Source organism: Lutra lutra, chromosome 8, assembly GCF_902655055.1.
Source record: "Lutra lutra chromosome 8, mLutLut1.2, whole genome shotgun sequence".
In the NCBI taxonomy this organism is placed as follows: Eukaryota; Metazoa; Chordata; class Mammalia; order Carnivora; family Mustelidae; genus Lutra; species Lutra lutra.
Genome location: NC_062285.1, coordinates 30,459,103 through 30,473,171, shown reverse-complemented (window position 1 = coordinate 30,473,171; position 14,069 = coordinate 30,459,103). Strand labels below are relative to the sequence as shown.

The 14,069-nt window shown below is 41.4% G+C and overlaps 1 protein-coding gene and 1 long non-coding RNA gene across 5 annotated transcripts in view; one reads left to right on the top strand and one right to left on the bottom strand.

Annotated features, from left to right (window-relative positions):
• NRP1 (neuropilin 1) overlaps positions 1 to 14,069 on the top strand; it is a 139,371-nt gene that overhangs the window by 89,363 nt on the left and 35,939 nt on the right. For all 4 annotated transcript variants that reach the window (XM_047739424.1, XM_047739426.1, XM_047739427.1 and 1 more), the window contains 2 exons: positions 8,142 to 8,297; positions 11,910 to 12,054. In XM_047739424.1, coding sequence (XP_047595380.1) covers positions 8,142 to 8,297; positions 11,910 to 12,054 — 301 coding nt within the window. The remainder of the gene's footprint in view (positions 1 to 8,141; positions 8,298 to 11,909; positions 12,055 to 14,069) is intronic.
• On the bottom strand, positions 4,095 to 10,638 carry LOC125106012 (uncharacterized). Its single transcript, XR_007129196.1, has 3 exons — positions 10,487 to 10,638; positions 6,041 to 6,163; positions 4,095 to 4,204 (listed from the first exon to the last, which is right to left on the bottom strand). It is a non-coding gene; the product is annotated as an uncharacterized LOC125106012 (long non-coding RNA).

Sequence of the window (14,069 nt, the reverse complement as noted above, 5' to 3'; positions counted from 1 at the left end):
CCAGATGGAACTCCAGTTCAAAGAACGTATCAGAATTAAATATTTCTTTTTAATTAGTTGCTTCTGATTTATGCAAAAAAAAAAAAAAAAAAAAAAAAACATGAGATCGAAAGAATGTGCAATGAATTCAGACACAGAGGAGCCCACATAAACATTATCTGTCTTTATCAGCCAAAAAAGACCAAGGTCAGCCCTTATTTGGGGCTTAGTTTTTCTTGCCCCTTTCCTTGTTCTTGTGCTATAAGGACAGTGGAAAGTCTAGGAAACATGCTTTCCACCGCATTTGTGCTGTGACAGCCTTATCTAATGTTATTCTAAGTGGCTGGCTCATAGCTTCCGATAGAATTCATCTTTCATTCACCTAGTATTGTTTTACTACCAGAGTTTTGTTACAACCAGTAGTTTGTTTCCACCCAAGGAAAGGCTTTCCTTTAATTTAGCAATGAAAAAGAGAGGGGGAGAGAGATTAATTCAGTCAATTAAGACCAGAAAAGAAAATTGGCAAGGAACTTCCTGCATTACACTTTTCTCATACTTGGATATTTTTACTCTTTACCAGCATTTTAAAAACGTTTCCTCATTCATTATCGTTTGCTAACAATGATCCATCTCTACGATCTTGTTTTTCAACAGCGTAACTGAATCATTTGCAATGGTTTGCTTTCTGGTAGTCAGTGTAAATGTTAAACCCATGGTCAAGGTCAAGGTCATAAAGGGTTTCAAATTCTCTGTAATTATACAAATTTGTATTTTTTAAGAAGAAGAATCAGATTTTTTTATTATTGAGGAAGCAATCTCTTTCTTTCGATAATCACTACATTTTGCAACAGGAATGGGGCAACAGCCTGGGTGTAGTGTTTGTACATGGGCCATGGATCTGATCTGGGTGAGTCCCAGCTCAGTCACTGGTGAGTTATGTGACTCTGGACAGGGTCCACACATCTCTTTGTTCCTCAGTTGCTTTGTCCATAAAACCTTCCATGTGTGACTGTTGTGAGAACTGAAAGAGGTAATGATTGTAAATTTAGCCCTTAGTAAAATGCCTGACACAGAGGGATTGCCTATGATTTTTCTATTAATATAGTATTAATATAGTAACTTTAGCCATCAGTATTTTTTTATGTGATACAGTAATAGTGAAAAAATACATAAAGAGATAGAGAACTATGTCACTGGCTATAAAGTGATTATATTCCAGTTGGTAACTATACAAAGTCCAAGAGATTAAGGAACGCAAGGATCAGATGCTTGAATTAAGCCCACAGATCCTAGAACAGCACTGATGTTCAAATGCTCAGGCTCTATCAGAAAACATGTGTGTTATCTAAGGAAATGAGACAATTGCTTAAAAATATTTTCTTTAGCTTAGAGTGTCTAGTGATGAGTTAAACAGCTCTTTGAGTCATCAGAGATGCTCTAAAAAAAAAAATCCGACATGCTCCCCCCGCTTCAAAATATTTTCCTGTTTTTAATCAGACTTCAGTCCTTTGTCTTGTATTTTTTCAGGCTCTTGTCTTGACCTGCTTTGGGAATGTTAAGAGCTGGTAAATGCTCCCTGCCCAATGCTAGCTCAATGGGAAGTATTTTATTGAGCAAGACAGATTTTCATTTTAGAAATGAGGCTTTCCACATTATGACATTACCAATAGCTGGTTATGTATTATTACAGAAAGCCACGATATTCATTTCATGGCTCGGAAGCTGCATGCTGGTGTTTAACCAGCAGTTCGCAGAGGTTTGCTACATGATTAACTACACAATGCTGAAATGTGCGCTTTGTCCTCAAATGATTCCCAGTAGAAAGTGTGCCTCTCCTGGCTTCTCTTTATCTGGGGAATGTGTTTCCTGTCATTACTAAGACAATGCCATGGCCGTAAAGAGCATGTGGATTATACACATAGACATCTTCCAACAAAGAGCGAGTTGGGATCGTGGTCAAGGTCCATGCCATGGGAGCGGCCCTCACCCCCACAGGAGCGGCTAGGACCCCATCCCCGGCCCCCCAGAAGCAGGTGAGGACCTCTGTTTTCTTCTACGAGTGTGCCTCTCCCCAAACCCAAGATGAAAGTTGGGCTTTCCTCTTCTGTATCTGCAGTCTAGCGATATTGTCTCCTTGGGGGTGGAGCACAGTGAAAGTGAGACGTGGGTAGACATTCTAGCAACAGTGTTAGAATTTTATATTTGCATTGGAAACAGGATATAGTATTGGGACACTTCTGCTGATGGGGCTACATAAGCTAACTTAGAGAGTGGCCGTGAGAGTTCAAAAGGAGTGCGCTAGACTTCTATAAAATAGTCTACATTCGACCAGATAAGTACCAGATGTTTATGTTCATCACACACACAGAGTGAAGCATTTGACAATTTTAGCAAGTGCATTGATGCACGGCTCCGTACATCCCCCGCCTCCCATCCTCACACCCCCTCACCATCACCCTTAATGTTAAACAGAAGTGCATCAAACTCAGATGTGAAATCACATCCATCTTCCAATTAAAAATAAAGCAGCTGTGAAATAATGATATTCTTTCAAAATGAGAAGATAGTGATTGGAACAGAGCTGATTGGATTTAGGGAAAGCAGGTTACTTAATTATGGTTATTGTGTGTCTGAGTTTTTATGGAAAGAAAGGAAGTATTGTTCAGGACGATGAACCCTCCAAAACACAGAGGGGTGGCATTATGTAAAACCGTTCTGGGGTTGTAGCTTTGTCTTTCCAGCTGCCTGTCTTGGGTCGCCAATCTTGTCTATTATGATGTGAGGTTGGTGAGAGCTCATCATAATTCAAAAAGCTAACCCACCAAGAGGATGGCCAGTGGCTGATTTTGAATAGTCTTCATAAAAACTAATTATGTTGGCTTGAAAATGACCAGAGAATACTCTTAAAAGAGCAATACACTTCTTAAAAAAATAAATAAATAAATAAAAACGAAGAGCAATACACTTCTTGACAAATAAGGACTACAGTGGTGAGGGAGACACAATAAGTTGTTTAGGGTCCATTTATTTCTTTCATTCATGTCCTCCTGCTTCCCTCTGTACTTCCTGCTCCTTCTTCTCACCAGAACATTCTTTGCCTTTTGTGCCATTTGCCAACTTCTACTGTGTATCCTCCAACACCTGTCTTAGACATCAGAGTCCACTGCAAAATGTCTGCAGTGCCCCAACTTCCACGTGTCTGCATAAAACGTTGACTCCTTCCTCCGAGCAGTGCCCCATTCTGTCATCGCGTGTGTGTGTGTGTGTGTGTGTTTCTCACACCCATACTGTTTTTTTGTCCTCACCACTTACTATAGAACTTAGAGGAGAAGAGGTATGAAGTGTCCACTGAGTGAATGTCAATTAAGTTGAATAAAAATGTTCATGGGTAGTGGACCAATCAAACAGATTATGCAAAAGCCTGGCTGTGGAATATAATCCGAAGCCATTGGAAAATACTTTGGATATAAAAAATCTAGCCATCCAACTAAGCAAAAAGCAAGTTCTCAAACCTAGAGGTAATACAACCTCATTTTGATAATGAAAAAACATACATACAGCATCCACATGTATTTTGCATGGACAAGAATATTCTGGAACGCTCTTATCGGTGACTATTTCCAAATGTTGGTCTTACGGAGATTCTATTTTCTTCTTTAATCTTTTCTGCCTCTTATACATTTTCACTAGGTAGCTATTACTTTTCTCTATCAAAAAATAGACACTGCCTAGAAGAAATCACAAAATTCTGGATGGAAGTAGAACAAAAACACAGCATGATAAGTTCAGCGGTAGAGATGCAAGCCATGCACCAAGCATCCCCAGGGGGAAGAAGGGACTTCGCGTTCTGCCTACCAGACCAGGAAGAGGGAAAAGTGATTTGTAGTCAGAAAAGAGGAAAAGGTTATTTTAGGTCAAGAGAACTTCATGTGGCAAGGCAGGGAAACAGAAGGGCTTATCTTGTGTGAGGAGTAACAAATAATTTAATGTGGCTGGAAGGTGCAGTTGGAGAGCAGGTGGGACTCAGAAGGTCAACGGAGGCCAATGTCATGATTAGCAGAGCCGACTTCACTGGTGAGAGGAGTGTAAACACCCAGGCTTTAGGCAGTAAGGCCTTCTGGGTCTCCTGACACCACGAAGGAAGTGTGAGCGGCGGGGCTTCTGAGGCTGATGGCGATGCATCTCTGCCAAAGCCGAACGCCGTGAGGGCATTCCTCGAAGATACCTAGGGAGAAAAGACTTGAAAGAACTTCGCTGGTACTGCCGGGGAGAGCTCCCACGGTGCTAGGGAGGCTGTGTCTTGTTAGAGTTCTGGGTACCATCCGGTTTTAATTGCAAAAGTTCAGGCCCCAGCCCTAATCATTTGGGAGGTTGTCATTCATCCTTGCTAAACCCAGTGGCAGTAATGTGAGGAAGAAAAATGAAATGAAATTTCAAGTATCCCAGTGTGGGATAAATAGGAGAATCTGCAGAGTTTTAAAGCACAGCAGGAAATTTTATGCAATTACAAGGGGAGGTTGCCAATGCATTTCATTGCTATTGAGAAAGGAAAATATTGTTTTCTTTTTTTACAAGGGATTCATGCATATGTTTTGGGGCCTTTCTACCTGGGATGCTGGACATCTCCCGTGTTGGATACCTGGTTAATTCTTGTCAGTTACTCCCTCCTTTAAAGTCCATTGTTTCTAATGCCTAGGATTTTTCTAGTTGACAACCAATTAACTACTTTCCTACCTGGTAACCAAATTTTACCCTAAAAACAAAATTTAAAATATAGCAGAAGGGACAGCCTGGGGATGAAGTTCTAGAGTTATTTCAAATCAGCCTGAGCTGAATATGCAGTCTTGGGGATTTAATCGTTTCCAAACTGAAGAGCCATTTGTAAGTTTGACAGGAAGAGTTTATTTAAATAGCTCTGCTTCATGCTCCCTTGGATGTCAAGATTTTAAGCGCCCTTCAGCTTGAAAGTGGATATGGCATTGGGCATGACTCAATGGATAGTCAGTAAAGCACTAAGTGTTCTGAGAGCATTTGAAAACAGTTGAAATTGTGGAGTGCAACCAAGTCCAGAGTGCCCATTAACTTTCAGACTGCAGTGTTAGGAAATCAAGAGAGTTTTTGCAGCAACTTAAAATCCCCTGATTATTTGTCTGAAGTAGAGTTACATTTAGGGTTCCCAGATAACATGGAGAACATCCAGTTAAATTTGAGTTTCAAGTAAACGAATGACCAGCTCTTAGTATGCCCCAAGATTGCACGGGACATACATGTATGAAAAATAGGTGTTGTTCCTCTGAAATTCAAATTTAATGGAACAGACTCTATTTTTATTTGCCAAATCCAGGAAACGTGGACTGCCTCCCTTTTTTGAAATTTGTGTACAAATTCATACAAAGTCTTACGGCTCACATGTGAAAAAAATTCAAGTTTCAGTTAATGAGTAGAGGTGCTTGGTAAAAATGTGTGGGGTAAATATTTATTTGTTAAATTAAGATTAAAGCACCTACCATTATTATCCTAAACTCTTAATTTCTATTCAAGCCTTCCTCTTTTTTCCTCTTAAATCTGGCAAAAGCCCGAGCCTAAACTTTGTATCTTTAAAATCAAGTAAATGAAATAAGGACAGTTTTACGTTGAATGGTGCTCCCTTCCTTTACAGATGAAATCTCCTATTGTTGAATTGTGTAACTTAAGTTGGCTTTTATGGGCTAGTGATATAGCTGTTTTTCCTGGATGTAACTTTTTGTTCAGTTTTTGAAGTGAATTGGCAACATGTTGATCTAACTACTCCAAGAGCCTTCAGGAAAAAGGAATTCATGAAAGACAATAGTCATTCTTCATGAGGCTGACTGTACATAAAATGGAAATTCTTTAGGTGTTCATAGCCTATAGGACCGGAGGGTTAATTGGAATTTTGTTTTCTGAAAATTGGGTTGTCAGGCAGTAAGTGGAAAACAGTCTTCAGAAGTGCTGGAGGTGGGTAGGGGGTATGTTTGGGGTTTTTTATTTTTGTTTTTTTGGTTTTTGTTACTGTTCTCTTTGGAAAATGACATTCTCTTACCTCTTAATAATGAAAGTGCTGTTGAAACATCTTCTTAATGTTGAGTAGTTGTAATGTGCAGTTACTTTCTGTGTCCTTTAAAAAGTATTTGCCGTATGCTTGGGTATCTTTTCTTTAAAGTATCTGCATTATACACAAATAAAATAAGCAGAAGGTATAATAAATAGAAGGAAACAATTTTTTTTAATTTTTATTTTTTATAAACATATAATATATTTTTATCCCCAGGGGTACAGGTCTGTGGATCGCCAGGTTTACACATTTCACAACACTCACCATAGCACATACCCTCCTCAATGTCCATAACCCCACCCCCCCTCCCAACCCCCCTCCCCCCATCAACCCTCAGTTTGTTTTGTGAGATTAAGAGTCACTTATGGTTTGTCTCCCTCCCAATCCCATCTTGTTTCATTTACTCTTCTCCTACCTAGAGGGAAACAATTTTAAGCAAAAAAAAAAATCAAATGTATCCTTAAGAAGAAATTAAATATATTTTGAATGTATAGAAACTAGTAATGATTTTTGTTTAAAGATTATTCTTGGTTACTAATGATGGAAATAAGAAAAGAATAAGAAAGAAAAAAAAAAAACAAAACTATAGTTGACCCTTGAACAACCTGGGTTTGAGCTGTGAGGGTACACGAATAAGTGGATTTTTTTATAGTATGATACTGTAAGTGGCTGTCCTTATGATTGCCTTAATAACATTTTTTCTTCTGTAGCTCACTTTATTGTAAGAATATGGAATATAATATGTATATAAAATGTGTCTTGATCTATCATTTATGTTATCTGTGAGGTTTCTGGTCAACAGTAGACTATAAGTAGTTGAGTTTTGAGGGAGTCAGAAGTTATACGCTGAGTTTCAACTACGGGGCAGGTTGGCACTCCTAACTCCCCACTTTGTTCAAGGGTCAACTGTATTTTACTTTACTGGAAACATGGAATCATTGGAAGTCAGAGATGAAAGGGGCCTTCTGGGTTATCTTGTCCAACTCCTTTATTTAACAAATGAGGACTGGAACCCCAAAGATGAAGTGACTTGCCCAAGGCCTCACAGCTAGCCAGTGGCAGAACCAAACCAAGACTCCTGAGTGCCCGATGCTTAGATCTTTTTCCTGCCCACTCATGTCACAGGGTCACAGGAGCAACCCAAGCCACTGCACACCTCTGGCAGGAAATCATGGACCTTGAGGCTTTGGTCACCTTCTGTCGTCACTGTTGCGATGCCCTCCGAGCAGCCCAACCTTCAGGGGTATGAGACAGGCTAGTGAGAGACAAAAACCAGGCTCTGGTGTTGAGGAACTTCTCCCTTGGAAACTTACAGTCAGAGCTCACCAGCCCCAGACATTGTCACACGGAGGCATCAGTCCTTCCCAGATGATGCCTTGGGATCCACCTGCCTCTGGAGCTGAACTGCAAAGAAAGGCCGTGGGAAGACAGGGGGGAGGAAGAGATTTAAAGATGAAACAAAAATCCTTACTCTATCTTCCTTGTCTCCCCTCCATTCCAGATTATACATCTCTGGCCCACTTTCCAAACCACAACACTCATGGTGGTTTCAGAGTTGTATCGTATCTGTCTGCAATTGGTTTGTGAGAGGGCAGACACTTCCGAGTGTAATGGGAGCCCATTAGACCTGAGCTCTAGTCCAAGCCTCGCCAAAGTCCAATGTGCAAATTAATCTTGTCTTGATTTTCTAATTGTAAAATGACATATATTACTGTGTTCTTTGAAAAGTATTTTTATTTTGTAAAAGATTGTATTTATTTATTTGAGAGAGAGAGCACGAGCAAAGGCAGAGGAAGAAGCAGGCTCCCTGCTGAGCAAAGAACCTGACATGGGGCTGGATCCCACGCCCTGGGATCATGACCTGAGCCAAAGACCAATGCTTAACTGAATGAGCTACCCAGGCGCCCCATACCTGTGCCTTCCTTTAGAAGGAATGGAATGGGGAAGTTAGGGGTTATTGATGCCAGGTGGAATTAGGGCTTATTGCTCTCAGGTGGATGAAAACTACACTGTGGAACCCACAGGAAAAGACATTTCCGGTTATGGTGGTGCAGGGTGAGGGACTGACCATGCTTGTATTGTTTTGCAGGTAGACTTGGGTCTTCTGCGCTTTGTCACAGCTGTTGGGACACAGGGAGCCATTTCAAAGGAAACCAAGAAGAAATATTACGTCAAGACTTACAGAGTAGACATTAGCTCCAACGGGGAAGACTGGATCACCATAAAAGAAGGAAGTAAACCTGTTGTAAGTGTGACTGCCGTTCCCTTCCTGCCCCCACCACCAACTGAGTCTTTGAAATGGATGATCAATTTTTACTTGTTTGTTTGGGAGCTTTCTGTCTGGCCTGGTTTAGTTTTGGATTGATTTAAAATGAAAAGTGCAATTAGAGGTTTATATCTGACCAAGGGGGTCTCATGTTCCCAGATCCAGAAGCCAAGAGGAAATTATACAGATGTTTCCAAGAAAAGTCAATACCAGCCAAATTAAGTGTCAGACTCAAGAATCACTTTAAACCTCTCATGGGATATGGACAGTGCATGGGACAAGCACTGTCCTCTTACAGCCTTAGGTGCATTGTTTGGTTTGGTTTCCCTGTGTTTCTTCCTTCTCTTTCATAGACTCCTTTCTTTCAGTAATGGGCTGGTTTTAGAAAACTCCTTTTCACCTACCCTCTGTGGGCTCACAAACCTATTTACAAGTGTGTTTGGCTGCTTCTGTGAGAATGAATCGAAGGAAAGGCAGTTCACAGTATTCTCTCAGATCACGCAAACGACAAGACACTACCTCCTCACTGCCCTTAACCAAAGAAGCCACACCAGCAGGCCTCGCCCGGGTGCCCTGCCCTAACTCATTTGGAACTGACATATTCTTCTCAGTCTGCCTATTTATTTGAAGTTCCGCTTGCTCTGATTGACTAATCAAAAGATTTCTGAGAACTCTTACTCGCTGTCTCCCTCAAATTAAAAGCTTTCCCTGAAGCCAAGTAAAATGCATGGCATTGATAAGGATAGTAGCAAAGATCCAGGTAACTTGAAATTCTGAGTTTGGGAAGAGGCCAATTAATGTGTCTTTGTCTCTCTTTTGAGCATACGTGGCCTGGTTTTTTCCTCCTGGGTCTGGAACTAAGAAAAGCCTCCTGAGTGTGAAGATAATTCCCTTTGATTAGCTGTGAAGCCCCAACTCTTATTGAGGGCAGACAGGATGAAAGCAGATATATAGACAGCTCCCCTGTGGGAGGAAACTTCTATGGACGGCAAGTTCAAGGCCACTGTCTAGCCCTGGAGGACACGGAACCAATCCTCCATCTGGGGATGAGAAACCCTCACAGCCAATGCTTTTGAAGCTTTAGCAAGTAAATTTTGACCCTAAGTTTCATGACTTACTCTTGAAATATCTTTTGGAAGACATGCCTTAGTTTCAAACAAACAAACAAAACACTAATGCCAAGGACATACCAACAAACAAAAGAATCCAGAGAGAGTAAGGAGAACTGACCTCAGGCCTCCAGGCCATTTCTCTAAAACATGAGGGCTGGTTTCTCCAACATGTCCTCGTCAGCTGTTGGCCATCAGTTGTCTACATGGCCCAGACACCATGACGGGGACGTGTCGGGGAGCATGCACAAGGTCTGAGGAGGTGTCTGACAATGCATAGAACGAGGCCCACAATCCAGAGCATCCTGGGATGCAGAAGGTCTTCCAAAGTGGGAGGCAGATGGGTTAAAGAAGGATTCAGCAAAGATAAGGGTGTGGCGTCCTTCTGAGCACATTCATTGAAGTTAATGCAATCCGATCCTCCGCCTGGAGTCTCCTTGTTGTTGCCCACCCTCCTTTCCCTATTCTGCGGAGGCCCTCCTGGCCTCCACGTCTTCCCGGCCTTCTTCAGGGAGAGTTGGCCGTAGCTCGTCAAGAGCAGCCTTCAACCAACAACAACTCCAGTCATCCTCTTTATGTTAAATGGAATGTCTGCACTTACATGGTTTTCAGCAAACATAAAGTTCCCTCAGTGTGAGCCAGAGTTCACCCCCACAGCCTACGCTGGAGTAGGCAGCCCTCTTAACTGACTGCCGGTCTCTCCCTGAAGAGGACTTGTTGACCCTTCAAGCATTACGGCTGGGGACTCTACTCCCTCCGGCAACTACCCATTATTCTTTGTCACACAAAAATGCTCCCATACAGATTGTTTCCCAGAGAGATTTGCTGAAGTAGGACAGAAATCTAAAGGCCATCACAGGCCAGGATAAATTATGATATTAAACCATCTCTGGAGAGAGATCAGGCTAACAGCCAACTTTCTAAAGCATTTGACCACCTTCCTTCATGCAGGCCACTTAAGCTAAATGAAGCAAAAACATCATCCCAACTCTTAGAAGTCTTTTCTCCCAGGGTTAAGAACAAGCCCTGGGAAACTGCAGTCCTCCTCTGAGAACTTACCTGGAAAGGTGGGGAGGAGCCTCTGAAGGGACCCAGTGACATCCAAGGGACACATCCTGACAGGAATATGGCGTGGCTGTGTGATAAGCAGAACACTAGTAGCTTTTACTTTTCTGTGGGCTCTCCCCAGCACAGAGCTGAAGTAAATGCCAGAGAAGTGGAGGTTTTCAGCTCCTCCAGAGAGAGGTCTAGTGCCAGAGTGTCCCAGCAAAACAGTCTCTGCTCCTCAGAGATCTTGCTGGAGAACGGGGCTGTGGCACCATGCCTGGGCAGCGTGGCCCGTGGGGAACTTGTTCATGACTGGCACTTACTACTATATTTGCAGTTACCTGCTTCATCCTTTCCTAGAATAAAATGACTCATGTTTAAAACTAGAGGCAGGGGTCCTGGAAAAGCTGATTTCCAGTTGCGTATCATATAATTCGGCTTAGATTTTGACCACTAAAATGTGATTTGAAAAAAGATGGAAATTATTACTTAACATTAGGGATAAGATTTTCCATCAAGAAATGGAGTTAAGGGGCGCCTGGGTGGCTCAGTGGGTTAAAGCCTCTGCCTTCGGCTCAGGTCATGGTCCCGGTGTCCTGAGATCGAGCCCTGCATCGGGCTCTCTGCTCGGCGGGGAACCTGCCTCCTCCTCTCTCTCTCTCTCTGCCTGCCTCTCTGCCTACTTGTGATCTCTATCTGTCAAATAAATAAATAAGATCTTTAAAAAATAAAAAAAAAAGAAGTGGAGTTAAAAGGGGGGAAGCTACTTGCCCAAGTGCTGTAGCTGCGAACATAACCTAGAATTTTCCAAAAGCCGGACCCTATACTGAACTCCAAAAGTACTCCTTCCAGGGGTTCCTGGGAAAGTAAAGTGGCGTGAGTTCCCGTGAAATGTCTAGAGTATTCTGTAGGTCCGTATGATAGAGTTAATAATCTCCAACTTTTTTGGATGATAGCATGTAGCCTTTAACAAATTTTACCTTTGAGGGGTGCCTGGGTTGTTCAGTCGTTAAGTGTCTGCCTTTAGCTCAGGGCCCTGAGATCAAGCCCCACATCAGGATCCCTGCTCGGTGGGAAGCCTGCTTCTCCCTCTCCTACTCCCCCAGCTTGTGTTCCCTCTCCCACTGTCTCTCTGTATGTCAAATAAATAAAAAAAAAAAATTTTTAAGTGTTACCTTTGAATAGTGCTTTTGGAGGTTCTAGGCTCTCAGAGAATTGAATAGATGATTAGGGCAACATTCTGTATTACACGTGATTTTTTCTGGTGGCTATCATTTGAAAAAATAGCAGGACAAGTTTTTAATGCCGCCTCAACTGTGATAGCCAGTGCTGAAGTTGTAAATAATTTTATAGGCATCTGTGAAAACGTATTTTTGTATTTGTCTTAAATCTAAAGAGTCTGTTGTTAAAGGGACTTTTTTCTTTTTCTGTCTAGATCTTTCAGGGAAACACCAACCCCACAGACGTTGTGTTTGGAGTTTTCCCTAAACCACTAATAACTCGATTTGTCCGAATCAGACCTGCGACTTGGGAAACTGGCATATCGATGAGGTTTGAAGTTTATGGCTGTAAGATCACAGGTAAGGTCCAGCTGGAAGATAGCCTCGTTTTGACTTATGGAAACTTTTAAATATAGGCAGAGTTATCTCACACAAATGGGGTCATGTTTATTTGGTGGTTAAGAGTATGTCCTCCAGATTTAGACAGATCTGACTTTACCCATGACAGATGTGTTTGTGCCCCTCGCTGGCTTATTTGGTGAGGGAACTGACTGTCTTTCAAAGCCTTTGTTATCTCACCTAGGAAACAGTCACGACAGCAGACCCATGCAGGGTTGTTGGGATAATGGATTAGCACGTGGGTCTAAAGCACTCAGCACAGCCTGGCGTGTCGCAGGTGTTTGCCACTGGACGGCAAGCTCCATGAAGACAAGCACTGAGCTTCTGTCCCCGTGTTCTGGGTGCACAGCCCACGGACAAGTGCTCAGTAGATCTACAATTAAAAATTATTACATGACATGCTGCTCTCTGTCACTTTATCTTTCTATTTTTGAAGGCTACCGGAGGCTGTGTCAGCCAAGATCAAGGAGGGGTTTACCTCCTTTTCCTACTAACTCCTCTGAAAACTCTGGGTCTGGGTATCTAGCCATTGTTTGTGGAACACATATACTATTGTTAGAAATCGATCTGTCAAGGTCTCTAGTTTTTTTGTTTCCTCTGACATGAATAGGACTTTAAAAGTTTCTGTTCAATTGATGTAAGTACAGGGATTCTACCCACTGGAGAGGTGAAGAAGACTCAGTCTGGAGGCATTAAGTGACTGAAAAGGTAGGCCAGGCAGGGCAGAGCTGAGAATAAAAGAACCATCACGACTATTATTCTCCTTGTATTCCTGTGGCAATCAGTGCACTTATGACTTGTCCACCAACCTTCCTGTGCAACCCTGCTGTATTCTGGAGTGAATAGCGGTCACACCAGAATTCCCTTCCATTGAAGTAAATACATTGCAAAGTATCATTTAAAAAAAAAAAAAAGATAATACAATGTAACCTTCAAAATAAGATTAAAAGTTAAACAGAATCAGTAACTGATTCATCAAAAAGTCATTAAAGGTGAATAAGTTTTAAAAAATCTCTGAACTATCTTTTAATATTACGTTAGGGTATTTACTTTCTACTTCCATGAATGCCAACACTGTTGCTTCTATTTTTATCCTCTTTGCCATAGTTATGTCTAGAGAAGGAAAACAAATTTTTGATGCTGGGGGGAACACCCACCTGGGCAGTTTTCAATGAAATTAGAAGCCATTTGGAGAAAAGCACAATGAGAAAAAACTAAGGAGAAAAAAACTATACTAGTTTATAGGAGAGTCCATTTTGGAAAGAAAAAACTAACATCTGATTTCTTACCAAAATCGTATTTATTTCCATCCCAGAGACAGAATTATTTGTTTTAAGATCGCAGACTTAGAAAGTTCAAGGCCGTGGAGGCAGGAATTAGTCGGAGAGGTTTGGAGAAAGAAGGAACATTGAAAAGTTAGATTTAATCTTGGCTTTATTTTTGATCAGCGGTTAGGTGAGGGAAAGTTCTAGGTAATTTTCAGATCATTACAAATTTGAGAAACTACCCATAAATTCATAGGAACAAGGTCATTTGAGGTCAGGTTGGAAATTTCCGTCTCATTTCTAATCTTATGTCACTATACCAAAAAAAAAAAAAAAAAAAAGGAAGAAGGAGAAGAAGTAACTTGGTGACTCCAAACATATTGATCCGAACTCAGACTCCCGAGGTTCTCCTTTTAGTTAAATAAAACATTCACTTAAACTTGAACTGCTCTTTTCCATTTTCACAAGGATTTCCATGAGAGTTCATTCTAGGTATGTGAGTCTTCACGTGTAAAGAAGGTGAATAACTTACTGGGTTTTTGAAATAAAAATATCACATGACTTAATGTTACATGTTAAAGGACTAGTTAAATGACCTATTTATTTAAACATCGGTGTCTACAACAGCATATTCTTATTTTCAGACATATTTTATTTTGCAATTATTTAAAGAGCTATTTGTTTCCCCCAAAAGATACTGTTTTAGGCTAA